Source organism: Actinia tenebrosa, unplaced genomic scaffold (genome assembly GCF_029948245.1).
Source record: "Actinia tenebrosa isolate PJP-AT-01 unplaced genomic scaffold, QUT_ActTen_1.0 PGA_scaffold3__52_contigs__length_22856419, whole genome shotgun sequence".
Lineage (NCBI taxonomy): Eukaryota > Metazoa > Cnidaria > Anthozoa > Actiniaria > Actiniidae > Actinia > Actinia tenebrosa.
The window spans coordinates 14,249,390-14,264,746 of NW_028292580.1; the positions used below are offsets into that span (position 1 = coordinate 14,249,390).

Genomic DNA, 15,357 nt, shown 5'->3' on the forward strand with positions numbered 1-15,357 from the left:
ACTTTATTTCCGACCTTAGTGTCAACGGCAACCAATAACAGCGCGTCTTTTCAGTTGATATAGCAACATTTTGAAGGAAAAAGAAAAGGACAATGGCGTCGGTTACGGACGGTAGTAAAGTTTTTTTACCGCTTAAGACGAAGGCCTGAAAAAGACCAGCGAAGTGATTTTTTGGGTGGAAATAAGGCAAAAGGAGAGGGATTTTCGCGTCGTAATCAGGCGAGTAACACGCGCGCCTAATTAAGGGACTTCTTCTACAAATTTTAGGTGAGTTGAGTTATTTTTTCATTCAAAGAGTGAAGGAATTTTCGTGCAGCCAGTGATTATGGACCTATGTAAACAGCTGGGATACAACTGATTTTCAGCTGTTTTTGACTTTTTCTCGAATCAAAAGAAGCGCAAAACTTCGCAGGAATTTGGATTTTGAACAGAATCTAGCCACCTGAAGTGCTAAAACCGAATTTTGCAATATATTTCAGCTCTCGATCAAGCCATTATTTTCGTTTTACAATTGATCGTGTCATAACAATAGTACGTGTGGTACAAAGTTATAAACAATGAAAAACCCCGGGATAGCCGCCATGAAATAGTACTTTTCTCACCATAAAATGTTTTGAAAAGTGCTGCAAACTTGCAAAAGTCAAGTAATTAACTTTTGGCTGTAGTCGGGGATTCCCCATGTAGAGTTTAGTCCAGTTTTTATCTTGCTGTCACTGCCTTTCAAACTGTTACATATATATTTATACGTACACATATATGAATCAAATTTTCACACTTTTGAGTTGACCCAGCAATGGTAAACATCACCAAAGCAATGTTAGAATTTATTGATATTTTGTACATCATTGCGAGCTTGAAGAAAATCTTGCGACAATTTTGCGCGGGTGTCGATTTTCATACATTTCAATGGCATTCCTTCGCACCGCAAGTCGCATATATGACATGAGCAGTTTTCATTCAAAATCAAGTTAAAAAACCTTCCCAAGTACTTTTAATTTCTTGTGAAAAATTGGTTTCAATTTTTATGGGAACTTTTTTACACAGTTCTTGATGAAATTTCAATGTATCGCTCTTCTGAAGTCGTTCAAGTTAATTTATTTGAAAACTATCGCTTCAGTTTGTGCAGTTTATAAGATGCCAGTGGTCCGATGCTCACCTTTTGTCATGCAAATTTATATAAGGTGATCTATTGTTCTAATAAAACAATGTGTTCTTTCAGTACCAAAATGACCAAAACTTTGAAGAAAAACTGTCAGCCAATTCAGTGGAAGTGTAGCTCTCGTTTGTAACTCGTACATGTGCTTTTAGAAAGCGAAATAAACTCAATTCTTTAAGGACCATTTCGGCTAAAGATGTTCACAAAAGAAGACCAAATAAGGAAGGAATATGATTTGATACACTTAATGTGGTGGAAGCTTCATGCTACCTTTGCAGAACCCGAAGGAAACAAAATCTCTAGAGCATTTGTGGGTGTTTTTCCCGCTCTTTTTCAGTCGAGAACGATTGTAAAGATAAACCTTTTCCTGAAATAAGAGAAGCTAGCGGAGGTCCAGCTGCTCAGCAGGACAAAATTAGCTAATTTTAGGTGCTTTAACGATGTCTCTTTGCAAAGGAGCTTTCCTTGTACTAAAATTTCTGTTTATTGATATTTTTTTATTACTAATGTGAAAAATTTCACTAAAAGGTTGTATGAATTGCTGTTAAAAAAACATAGAGCAGAATTACAATATATGCCAAAGGATTGGCGCGTCCAACTGTGTCTTTTTCAAAGACTGTTGTCAAAGCTCTCCCTCAAAGTTTTTTCTGACAATACGAGCTTGGAGATAGACTGCTGTGTCGCCTTGGCAGTTGACCTCTCCTCATTCTTTATGATTCGTTCAAGTGTATCTGGACGTTGAATTTTGCTTGACTGACGTGTGGCTTAAAGGCCGGATAGACTTGTATTTTTCATAATAGTTTTTATCGCTATAATCTGATATTATCGCTTCGCATTTGTTATGTGACACTACACGAATCAGTCTGAATAATTCTTTCCCCCTTTTTTCTTTCACTTCGTTTATTTTCATTTTCATTTCATTATCATAGAGAAATTATTCAAGGAAAAGTATTAGAAATACAACGCCAATGCTTGCCTTCTTAGAAAATGGGTCTTCAAGCTAAAACTGAATGGCTTTCTCTCCTACCATGAAAAAGTAGGAAGCCAAGCATTTTCCCATCACAAGATTTTTAAAGAAGCCTTCCATTTTTTAGTCCTAGCTTTGGCGGGATTTATTCCTCGTCACTAGCCAGGTCCGAGTCAAGGGTATTTTTTCCATCGCACACGTCCTGTTTGCCCTTTGCCTTTTCCGTTGACTGTCACAAAACTCGTCACAGCATCAGTTGATGTGTTAATCTTTCTTCCGTTTTATTAATCTCTTCTTGTAAAATTGATTTCGCTTTTTAATATCTAATACCTCAATGGCAGTTGATTAATTGGTTCAAAAATATCAATTCCGTTCTGCTCACCATGGCGCCTCCCTAAACCTATCTACGATTATCCTAGGCATTATATGATTCCTAAAAAGTCTTAACTTGTTTCGGTATCCCGTTGCCAGGTAACGTAAGTTCGCTTGTGTACTAATAATATGGGAAGGGGTTAGTAGCGTAAAATTCTTCTTTAATTACAAGTTTTGTAATAAAGAATATACCAATTTGGCAATTTTCTAGTTCCATATGATTCTAATGAGAAATGTCATATAAGATTTCATTATCTTGATTCCTCTTATCATATCGAGTTACAGATAACTCGTACATGATGTACGGATTTCCGTGGCACGTTCCATCAGCCCACAGCCCACCTTGCAAATTTTCTCTCTTTCTCTCTTTTCAAAGTTTATTAACTTTCCTATTGATTACCGCAAAAGACAGGTTTTTAATCTTCGTTACTATACTTCCAGGTTTTTCAAAAAAACAATTTGGTGAAATTTCGCTTCTGTCACCATTCGACTGCTATTAAGGGTCCCAAATCTGTTAATGGAGTTGGTACCTGTGTTTATTTGCAAAGATAAGCTTTGTTAATCCTCCTACAGCCCTCCTTTCGTACCAGGATGATACACAAACCATTGTTTTCTTGTCAAGATTTAATAGTTTGAAATGATAGATTTTCTTTGCTTTTCTAAAGTACCCTAAATGCCCTTTGTCTTTTACACATTTTCATTAGAGAATTCTTTTCCTAGCGTTTCTAGCAGAAGTATGGATCCAAGCGGAGATAAAAAGCTTCTTTGTAAAGTAATCTAGAGGAATGAAATATTCGTTTAATTTATCTTTGTCGAAAAGCGAAGAGGTAGGTTGTGCCCTTTACGTTTGGGGTTGGCATAACAATGCAAAGCAGCACAAGTTAAAACTTGTAGCAAAACTTTCAAAATATTCTACATGATTACAAATGAAAAAATTAGGTTTTCATCAACCCAGGCAGAACGAAGCTTTGGCAATATATCCGGCAGTCATTGAATACTGACTGGTATTCAAACCTCATCATTGATCATATGATCAAATGGCCTTCAATAAAACTCTCTGAAAAACAACTTAGTTTCTTTCGTCTCTTCGTTGGTAACGTTTCTTGACGTCGTTGTCATAAATAACGCCTTACCCCTTATGGATATTTTGTTCTTATTGCCGTCGTATTTGTTGGCGGCATTATATTATCTAACGCAAGGGATTTCTCTTGTTTGAAACTTGAATTCCTGACCCATTCATTTTAATTCAGTTTGAAGTATTTATCGATTGAACTTTTCTTGAGAGTCTTGAGAGTCAGCCGTATGCGGGCAAACACCCCATAATATACAACACCGTTTTCAATTCTAAGGTTTTTCTCCGATTGCTGTTCATATATATAACTGGGTTCGAGAATATCCCAGGAACTTTGTAAATGTAACGATGACATACAGTTCGTCACCCATTATATATTTTTTCCCTTTTTGCGTGTTACTTGATGGTAGTTTTGTATTCTTTAGTTGTTAATCCAAGATATGCTGGTATTAAGCCTATTGTTGTGTTTGACCAAATCTCCCAGGGGGCACGGCTGGAAGACAATACCGTCTGACCCGATGGATTGTTCGCTAGGACGCGCGCGCGCGCTGCACGGATGGGACGCTACCTGTTGACAGTTGACAATTTGTCTGGCGCGTGCCCTAAGGGGTTATAACACACGCTGTTAAAATTTTTGATCGTGTTTTACAAAGCACTGGACAATTTAAGAAATTTCCTCCGCGATACTTTTATATTTAATATTTATGATCGTGGAACGAGCCGTATTGATCATTTAATAAGTGGCACTGACAGCAAAACCCCTTCATGTTCAGGCCATTTTTTGAGGTGTAATCGAGAAAGCCATTTAACCGTCAGACCTCTACTGACTGAGGCAAAAAAGCCATTCGATGGTCAAACCCTTTATATCGAGGCAACAAAGCCATTATATTGATGAAAGAAAGCCATTTTGATGGCCAGACCCTTCATATTGAGGCAAGAAAGCCATTTGATGGTAAGACCCTTCATATTGAGTCAAGAAAGCCATTTGATGGTCAGACCCTTGTGACGTCATGTTGACGATCAACCCTTTATATTGAGGAAAGAAAGCCATTTGATGGTCAAACCCTTCATATTGAGCCAAGAAAGCCATTTTTATGATAAAACCCTTCATATTGGGGCAAGAAAGCCATTTTATTGTCAGACGTTTAAAGAAAGCCAATTGATGATCAAACATTTTGGATCAGACAAACCATTTAACGGACAGACCCTTTTAGATTACGGTAAGCGAAAAAAGGCCATTTGATAGTCAGAAACTTTTTATGGCCCAAAACGAAGAGCCTCCATTTGTTCCTCTTTCTTCGCTTGACTACGCGTCAATACAAAGAGTTTGAGTATATACAAAGAAACCTTGATGCAATAATGTACACGCTGCCATAGTTAGTTTCTGTACGTTGCAAATGTACAAAAACTATCGCAGTCGTGGTATAAGTACATTTTTGTTGTGTCACTAACTTATTTTGCTAACCTACCAGCTAATGTAGTTTCCAATTACCACAGGTAATCAATCTACCACATTGTTTATCTTTTCTTCATCGTACACCAATAATGAGTAAAGTCCTATTGAATGACAACCAATAAACGCGTCTAATCAATTATTTATTGAAACCGACGTGACGTCATTTTTACAAGTCAAACAACACTTTGAATATGAAATAAATCAGTGAAACGTTGTAGCAACGTTGTATGTGTAAATGTACATTAAAAACCAGCTCTTCTGTAATCAGAACTTCAAGAAATACAATTTTTGCGTCCATAGAAAAAAAAACCGTTGTTCAGAAAACTTATTTTGTGTTTACGAGTGATTTTACTGTAGATAAAGTTGACAAGAGCCGTGGTTGTTATGGAATGAATATAATTATCGTGGGCATGCCAGTACTTGCATGACACACAACGCTGCCTCCCGCGCTCTGATTGGTTGATCTAAATAAGCAGATGCAAGCTTTCAAGATGAATCGACATCGCCAATTATTATCTCAAAAATCACTTACTAAGTGTATGAAAGAGCGGGGGAAAATCTAGCCAACAAGTTGGTGAAAACTGTTGTAAAAAGGGACCCAATTGTCAACCATTTATTTGAAGTCTTTACCGGATATCACTTCCTTGATTCGGCTGTGACACGCTAAAATATGCAAGGTAAGCACTTTCTAAATTGATGTACCGAGCTTCAGTTCATTGACTCGTTTAGTATTCGATTTAACAGAGTCTTTCATTCAAGACTGTCGGCCAAATATGTCATTGTACTTCGACATTACAACACAAACCTCGCGATTTTTTCTTAAAGTCTTCTCTATATTTTTTGTGGGGAATTCTCCTTCTTAAGAGAGGTAGCAAGATTAGAAACTGCATCATTGTCTCCTTAAGTCATTTTTAATTCCTTGTCGAAGATTATCAATATTATTTTGTGTTTTAAAGCGTGGATATGTGTACTTTCCTGTTAGTAAAACGTAACTATATCTCTTCATCTCTCACAGACCTAGCATTCATCACTAATCGATCCGAAATAATACAATTTTCTTAAAATAAAAACTAACTTTAGACACTCAATTTAGATTCGTAATAGTTTGAATTAAGATCTAAGTAAAATTATAAAAATCGTTGAGTTTCAGTGATATATCTCAATGCAAGTTAGAATAAAAGACCTATGCAATCTGGTTCAATTACAGGGTTTTGTCGAGGCCTGCTTCAAGTTGGTTTGACTATTTTTTGCAGCCTTATCACTGAAATACGTTAGTTACCTCACATAATTCCATGGCCTTCGTTTAGAAATTACTTTCAACATCTCTGGAAATCATTTGGTAGCAATTTTTGATTGTCTCGATAAACTGTGTGTTGAAAAAACGAAAGGAAAAAGACGGAAGCTGATCAAGAGGAAAGAAAAATTCATTCGCATTTCAGAAACTTGAAATGATATAGTCGTAGCAAGAATTGTTCTCTTGGTTGTAGTGGTTAGTAGTTGAGTTACCTATTAAATTCAAAAGATTAATTATCCGTGTGCTAACATATTTTAACTTAAGTAATAAGGAGACGTCATTAAGGATTTTGTAAAGCTTACGAGCAGAGATTTAACAAAGATTTATTCAATTCTTAGCTTTTATTCGTTGTTAAATGATTGTCGACTGATATAATGATAAAAAACACAAAGCCAATGTGCCAGTACGGAAAAATATAAATAACATTTTTAGTGTTCAACTTTATTTCATCGTATTCTAGTGTTTCTTATAATTTCTTGAAATCAGAGCGAACGGGCTAATTCAAAAAAAAAAAAAAATTTTCTTGAGTCCCGTAGTGAACTTGTCGAGTCACAATATTATTAATCCTACACCAATCGAGTTTCACTTTCATTTTTATGCGACGACAACAACGAAGCTCCAGCCTAAGAGAGATTTATCAATAAGCCAGTCTTTTGCAGGTTCTATAATTCTTTTACTACAGTATTTACTGAGGATTAAATTGTATCATTTTCGGTTTTGTCAATCGGGCTTTCCTACTTGACGGTGTTTCATTTGAAGTAGTTTTTTTTCTTTCGTTATTTTATATTGGGATAGATTTTTAAACCTCAATGTACTTTAATGCAAATAGTTTTTAAGATATTTAAAGCTGTATTCATGTATAAATTAACTTTTCCTTGAATTTCTAGGGCAACCATACAATGCAACCAGTTCAGGATCGACTCGTGAAGCCCTTCGCGTGTACATATTGTCAGAAATCGTTTAAAAGCTCAAACGGGCTTAAATATCATTTAGAAAAGATTCACTCTGAAGACGATTTGATGGATATGAGAAAGTTATGCAGCCATGATCCAGGTAAGCTAGGTAATGATTACTAAATACCGAAAAACCCGGTTAAAAACTGCGCGAAGAAAATTTCATTCAAGTGGTATTTGTGCCAAAAATGTTTGGAATTTCAGTATTTGTGTGTGATTGGGATTATAGTTTTCTAGTTTTAAAGTTATCAAAACCAAAGCTCAATGCAAGTCAAAAAGGATTGACGTTCTTTAAAAGGCAAATAAAAAGAAACAATGAAAGAACTTGTAACGATTATTTTGCTTCAGTGAAAGAAATCTAAAAGATTGAGAAACACCCCCAATTTAGGAATGCTCATTCTTGGGCTCGCGAAATAGCAATAAAATTCCGAAAAATTGGATCGCCGATATGTGATTTGCGAAATCATTATTTTTAAAGATTATTCACAGTTCTGGGAAAAATATGTAATAACAATCGTATTGACGTATTGCGCGAATTGCATAGTTGATCAAACGCGCAATGTAAATTATATACTGGCATTAGAAATACTCGCTTTTCTGTATTTAATCCAAGAGAATATTATTATTACTTCATATTCTCTTGATTAATCTTAACAGTAATAATAAAAGGGTAAATTTTACACCCTGAAAAAATGAAAAAACTTACTGACGTTTCGGACGCTAGTCCTTCGTCTGAGTAAAGAATTTTACTTGAAACTAGGACATTTTGTATATCAGAGCTGGATTTAGTTTTTGCGCGCGTTATGCAGAGAAACATAGATGTCCTCATTTGTTATATTTTGTGCACATTTTGTAAGTGATGGTTAGCAAAGGCATGCGCGCGCAAAGTAAACCATGTTCAAATGAATCAAACTTTTGCAAGCCGAACTAAGATTTTTAAATCTTCAAACTTTAACACGCTTTTAGTACTACGTATTAGTTCTGTTACAGCAAGAAGAAAAGCCTTGTGAATATCAATACGGGATTTGAATTAAAATTTTGGATCAAGTCTAGGGTGCTGACGTTTCAATCGGAGTCCTGTTAAAACAAATCAGATGAGACGTACTATTTTCTCTAACCGGGATTTCGTTTCTTTTTACCCAAGCCTGTACGTGTGCAGCCCGACTGGTTATTAAAGACGGTCTTAACCAGCGTTAAATTCGGGTTGCACGAAGGGCTGTTTTAGCCGTGAAATTAGAAACTAAAAAATGAATAAAATAAAAGTGAAGCAATTCGAAAGACGCCGTATTTACAAGGAAAGAAAGTATATTCCAAGAATTCTTTTCGAAAGAATTTTCGGGGAATACCCTAAAAAAAAAAAGGATGGGTGGGAAAACCCCTCTGATGACGATAGGGAAATTCCCTACAGATAGTGAAGTCGTCTTATATGGTTAGCTAATAGTTTAAGGAAACCAATGAAATGCATGAGTAAAATATAAGAATTAACGGACCGAGAGAAGACTAAGGAAGAAAGGAAGGAATGTGAAATAACATGTTCTAATGAAAATAAACACATAATTCAGTCATTCTGCGTTTGGTTTTGAAAGAGTGAACAATCCTTCTTTCGCTTTTCAATTCAAGGAATTTTCAAAATTCATCAGGGAAAAGAAGTATATTAGAATTGATTTTCGAGGGGAACCGTCGTCTATGTTGGATGAATGAAGCCATTCTGCACTAAACAATTTCTAAGTAAGAGGAAGATTATCTTTAAATATCTAGAAATTGCTTGCGTTAGCACTTTCGTAACCCTTTTGACATATTTCTATTATAAACTAATTCCTCTTTGCTCACTGCTGAAATGAAAGCGAAGAAAACACAACAGTAAAGCGAGCAAATCTTATTGGCATACGAAGCTATACATTTTTAGCCATTCATTCTTTCAGTGTTAGGCTTAAAAATGCGGTTTATTTTGGCAGGGACTAATAAAGCAAAGAGTGTCCCACCGGCTCTGGATTTGACCAAGAATGAGGACTCGTTTTCGCAAGGGATTTTGGCGGAGTTCGCCTTCATCGCGACCGGTCCTCAGAGCCCTTTGGTGCAGGAGGTGTCTGGATATGACAACGAAAGCCCTTGCGATCCGATGGATATTGTAAGTTATTGTCTCTGAATTTTCTCTATCAGATTTAAATTATATATAATTCAATCCTTGTGCGCGACCTGCGACCTTTGAATGTGTTCTGTTTGTTATAACCGTGAAAATTTTACGACAATTTAATCTCAAGCTCAAAGATTTCTATTTAAAGTTGACTTCATTTTCTTGTTGCACTTGCCCCAACACTTTGTCACTGAGGTCGTTAGCATTGTGAGAACAAAGGTTGATCTACTAATACCCGCCCGAACATATATGATCACTGATCACTCAAGAAGTGGACAGATGAAATATTCCACTGAACCCTACTAGCATTAATTGGTTCTAAGTCGCGTATATACTTGATTGTTGTATATCAGTTTTACTAAAAATATTACATCAAGCTTATTCTTTAGCTTGGAACCATTGCTTTTATTTTAATTCTTGGTCGAGAAGGAGGGTCAGTGTCGACAACTTGGTTCAATTAGGGTTCATGTAAGCGTTTCCTTTAGCAGTGAGCAAAAAATAAAAAGATTATTAGTATGAATTATCTGAATTTTTGAAAACTCATTTGAGCGTACTAGACCGTATGAAACTTGTTGAGTCTAGACTTCCGCTTCGATTCTCAATATTTCTGATAATTTCAAGACATAAAAATTAAATACAAATATAACTTGAGTAAGCAGAATAGATAGAATCGATTCTACGTTGTCGGTACTGGTTCTGAATCTCTAACCATTTGTTGGGTTTATGGACTAAACCGATTATCTATTTATAAAAAATTGGAAATTATTAGCCGTGTCGATATCAAACTTATTTTCAGTTCATATGGTTGCGCATTCCGAGGCCAAAACGGTAATCTAGGAATATGCAATTTTTTAGCTTAAATGTTTTAGGTGGAATGCAATGATGCAATTTATTAGATATTCGCAGAAAAAATTTAAACATATTTTCTCCCCTTAGGACTACAACATCCCGAGCGTAGAGAGTGACATCAGCACCACTAGTCCCCCACTAGACCCCCAATGGTATCGTTATGCCACCCCTCCCCCTACTGCGTGGAGTTGTTTCTTGGAGGGGACGAGGATCCAAACTGAAGGCCAAAAGGAGTGGAAATACGCAGAGGATTTAGGAAATGAAGACATTCCACATGTCTGTCACCCTAGTGACGGACTGAGGTTAATGTCGTATGAAAGGCTGGTACAAGTAGTGGATGATGAGAAGGTAATTCATGTGTGGTGCATTATTTAGCGATCGCCTGTTTTATAGCAGATTTGTTTTGACTACTTGAAAACGCACAAGCCGTGATGTGACGTGACGTGACGGTGCAAAAACCGTGCCGTGATCCTGCAGTCACTCTGCAGTGACCGTGCCGTGTCCATGCGTAACGATACTGTGTACCACTGACGTGCAGTGATCTCGCGTGCTGCGATTGGTTCACATTATCGTCAATTACGTACCGTGGCCGTGTCGTTAGCTGTCCCTTTTACAGCCACTGGAAAAAAATGAATATCTTTTCTCGTAAAAATGGAATTCTGTAGTTTTGTGTGCGAAATTAAGCTGTATCGAGTATATCCTGTAAGGGGTCTATAAGTTGCAGTCATTCCCAAAATCGGCATTGGTGGTTGCAGCAATGAGTCCTCGAGCCCGAATTGGCTGAGTCAATAGCCAATGAGGCCGAAGGTCGAATCTAATCAGAACGTTGCGCAGAATTGACTGATGTCCACTGAAATAAACATGCGACACGTTGGATAATATTAAAACTAACAAAACATTATTCATCTAATATAACATGGCGGCTGTTGATGCCACATGAAAACACCAGCATCAAACAAAACAATTTCCTTGAGATCTATCGATCTTTTCTCTAGGAATACGTGGCATCATTCCACTCGACTTCCGCTGATCAGCCCAGTTTGCGGGCCGAGGTATCAGGCGACCATCCCTTTTTCGTCAAATACAAAGGCTGGTGTTCCTTCAATCCTGACCGGACTCTCACAAAGTATGGGATATTATGCCAGAACTTAACACCTAATGACGTATGCCTGCCCTCCTCGCACCCTGACGTCATGAAGGCAATACGCATCGGCAGAAGTAGTAATATGTAAGTAGCAAATGATCATTGTCAAGTTATGCTAGGAAATCAAGGGTGGTGGTGTAACTGTAGTACACTCGTCCCTCACCTTGTTTCTTGTTATTTTAGGTTCGACTTCACATACTCGGATTCCAATGCGGTTTTGACGCTAAGCAGTATGATCAAGGTTCGTTCAATGTTTTCTTCTTCCTGAAAATTTAAATTTCAGAGGATGAAGTAGCATTCTATGAAAGGCCATTATGACGGCAAACTCAGTAGCACCTTCCATTGCCTGCGCCATGGGCTTTCCTTATATTTCTTCAAAATGAATTTTCATCATTTTCTTTCATTTTCAAAGGATTGCCAGGAACACCGGTCGCGTCGAACCAAGCTCGGCCTCTTTTCTGCAAAGTCGAGAGTCCCAAAGACACCGTCCCAAATACAACAGCTTAACAAGCGGCCTATGAACGCGTTCATGCTGTTTGCAAAGCGTTTCAGAGTAGAAATTACCCAAGCACATCCTGGAAAAGACAACAGGTGAGAGAAGCAACTGAATGAGTAATGCAATTATTCAATAGTTTGAATGAGAAAAAATTGCGTGCGCGTCTTTATTTCGAATAGAAACTCTTATCAATAGAATGTCAATGAAAAACATATCAAAGAAAAAGAGTCAATCTTAGTCCAGAGTGCAACCACTTTTATTGATGCGCACGGAGACGAACAGAGTAGCGGAAAATAGACTAGGCCCGGTTGTACGAAGAGTGGAAAGCGCTATCCGGTGGATAAATCCCGGCTTATCTAGTGCAGAAGTCGATGCTGTTATCCAATAAATTTATCCACTAGATAAGATTTATCCGTTGCATAGCGCTATCCAGGCTTCGTACAACCGGGCCCTGGTAAGAATTGTAATGATAAGTTTTCTTTGTATTTTGTGCGCGCGCGGTATACCCTTTTTTCTTTTTTTTTTTTTTTTTTTTTTTTTTTTTTGAGATATTTATTACTGTAATCATTAAGTTAGAAAAGAAAAGTGGGTCGAGGTCTGGACCAACTAGTCAATCCATACTTGAAGTCCCCGATCATTTGAGTCGTAACTGTATTTATTTGGGTGCGGTGCAGGGCCATTAGCGTGATACTTGGCGACAAGTGGAAGTCGATGGACGAAGATGATCGTGAGCAGTATGTCCAGGAAGCAAAGCAACTGGCCGAAGAACATAAGAAGTTCAATCCGGACTGTTGGAAAAGAAAGCGAAGTGGGACACAGGTAATATACATAGTTACCATGGGCGTTAATATTTCGGCCCATTATTCCCTAGAATTTAATTTTATTCTGGTTGCGCAGAGACCTAACAAACTCTTCTTTTATGTAAATCAAAACCGAGATCCCAGAGAAGAGGCTACAATCCATTAACAAAACAAAACAAAAATCGATAGCCATTTCTCATCTTTTGAGAGTCAGTCACTCAGCATAAGAGGTCAAGGTAAAGATACGCTTTTACAAGAATCTTTTGGGCCGACAATGATTTGACATTACGTGACAGGTGTCTGACTTTAATTTGAATTGTAGCATCAAAAAAGTAGATGCACAAAAGCTAGACGCATCAAAACTTTATCAGAATTAGAGTGAAGTCATTAAACCCGTGAAATAGATATTAGACTAATACACTTTAGTAGACCCTAATTCCATTGTTTTCTTTGTGTCTATTTGACTATTACACGTTGACTAATAATTTTTATTTCACGGGTTAAATGCCTTCACTCCAGCAGGACATTCTAAGATTTAATGTCAAAAGTTGTTGAAACGAGAATGTGCTATTCATTTTTTATTTTTGGGAGATTTATCGAAAAGTTCAAACGCATGTGTTTTTGTTTTTTTTTCTCTCAACAATTTGCGCCATTTTCCCCAAGTTTATGAATTTTGGTGGAAATTTTGGGCGGTGCAGTGTTTCGAAAATCTATTTTAAGTTTAAATGTTTTGATTTTTTTCCACTTTCTCCAGGGCCGAACAAAGTCTTCAAGCCTCAAACGCAAGAGATTATGATTCTCTGAGGCCGCCACATTTTGTAAAAAATCATTGAAGATGCTTTATATTTAGACAGTGCAGTTATATACATATATATATACATATATATATATCCATCGATGTAAAAAGGGGAACAGTATTAACGGTAGTTAAAACTTTCCTTGCGCTCCACTAACTCGAATGTGCGACATAGCGGTATGTAAACTTTCCATTTGTCGTCAACGAAATTTAAAGACCGCGGATGCACGCAGGCTGACAAAATCTCGAAATGGTAGAGGTCGTGTTTGTAGTAGTAGTGGTGAATGCGATGGTGGCGTGGTGTATTGAAGGTGGTAGTCCAATAGAAGTAGTAGTAGTAGTACAAGGGCGGATCCAGGGTTTTTTGAAGGGGGGGTCTCAGGGGTAAATTTTGTGGGCAAAGGAATCCCTGTCGCATTTTTACCACAGGAAGCCCATTTGACCTCAGGAATGACAGGAATGACCCTCCCCTGGATCCGCCCTTGTAGTAGTAGTAGTATCTAGTGATGATTGTTTTCAAACCACTGTATCGCATGTACAAAGTATGGAAGAAACTTTATATATACTTGATACTATTAATTTTTGGTCATTTTGGTTTCAATGGTAGTTGAATATCCATCTTAGTATTCAAAAAGATCATTGAAGTCTTGGTTGAATGTATGTACGTTTGTTAGTTGGTTTTATACTGACAAGAACCATCTAATGGTTTATATATTTATGCATGGTTAGGAGAGTGTTAAGGTAGAGGTCTGCGGTATGGGCTTGTAACGCATGTTGATTATGATAGTGATTGATTGGCGTAGTCTCATACCGACAGGGGTTGGCCGCCATGTTTTGTCCTCCAACATGGCTGACCGTGTAATAAAGCCCATACTATCCACCACGGTTAGCACTGCTACACATCATGCACATGCATATCACGTTGTGCGCAGAGTATGTCAGTAGGCAAGCGATAAGATAAACTATTTTAAGTTTGTGCCTATGCAGACGGCGAAGATGAGCTATTACATTAATAGTTCCGCCATATTTTGTATATAGTTTAGAATCCACACTCTTTACCAGCTTCGTTCTCGCTCCCTTCATCATACGTGTAATCCTGCCACTATAATAGCTTTTGGTCTGGATCAAGACTATAATTAAAGCGCGATTAGACGGAGCAATTTCCTCTGCAACTTGTCTCGCAGTAGCGTTGCGACGCAAGTTCAAGAGCTAGTGTTTCCACGGCGGCAACGAAGACTCAACGTTTGCCAAAAGTAGAAGCAAATTCTACTTTTTGCAACAATTGCTGCAACTTTTCTCAACCTTTCCTTTTTGTCAAATTGTGCTGTAAGTTACATGCTGCAACGCTCCATGCAACTTGTATCGTAACGCCCCTGCGAGACAAGTGACTACTGAAAACTGCTCCGTGGAATCGCGCCTACTCAAGGCGCACCGATTCAATCTCTAAGCCTATAGGTTGCCGCAAAAGCAAGCTATTTGATACAGGGAAGCAAAAAGCGTTAATTCGGAAAAGGGCATGAGAATAATGAATTAGATGTCATAATTTATTTTCTGCTAATAGAAAAATATAATTTTAATTAGAAAAAATGTAGATAAACGAGTTGATAAAATAAAACACTGCTTTTTTTAAAACTGATTTACTGTTCCTATATTAGCTCATAATCAAAAAGGGATGAATGTTTTGAAAAAGTGGAATGGCTTTTCGAATGATTGTGCGTGTTATTGAAGAAATAGAAAACGCGCGCGAGTGCTGTCTGCAGTCATAAAGCACACGGGGTTTGGCAGAACACGAGAGAAGTGTTAGGTGCTTGTCGAGAGTTTTTTGCCAATCCCAAAGTGCTTTATAACTGCACACAGCACAGCAAGTT

At 37.5% G+C, this 15,357-nt stretch overlaps 1 protein-coding gene across 6 annotated transcripts; it reads left to right on the forward strand.

Annotated features, from left to right (window-relative positions):
• Window positions 1-102: 102 nt before the first annotated feature.
• Window positions 103-15,121, forward strand: LOC116295274 (HMG box-containing protein 1). Of its 6 annotated transcripts, none has more exons than XM_031703051.2 (9): window positions 103-219; window positions 7,205-7,370; window positions 9,226-9,398; window positions 10,341-10,601; window positions 11,249-11,481; window positions 11,581-11,638; window positions 11,810-11,988; window positions 12,568-12,712; window positions 13,448-15,121. In XM_031703051.2, the coding sequence occupies exons 2-9, from the start codon at window positions 7,217-7,219 to the stop codon at window positions 13,487-13,489; spliced, it is 1,245 nt and encodes a 414-aa protein (XP_031558911.1). In that variant the 5' UTR covers window positions 103-219; window positions 7,205-7,216; the 3' UTR covers window positions 13,490-15,121. The 6 variants fall into 6 exon arrangements, with proteins under 6 accessions (XP_031558911.1, XP_031558910.1, XP_031558907.1 ...); XM_031703050.2 differs by having other exon boundaries at window positions 118-267; XM_031703047.2 differs by lacking the exon at window positions 103-219 and adding an exon at window positions 5,500-5,700.
• Window positions 15,122-15,357: the final 236 nt, after the last annotated feature.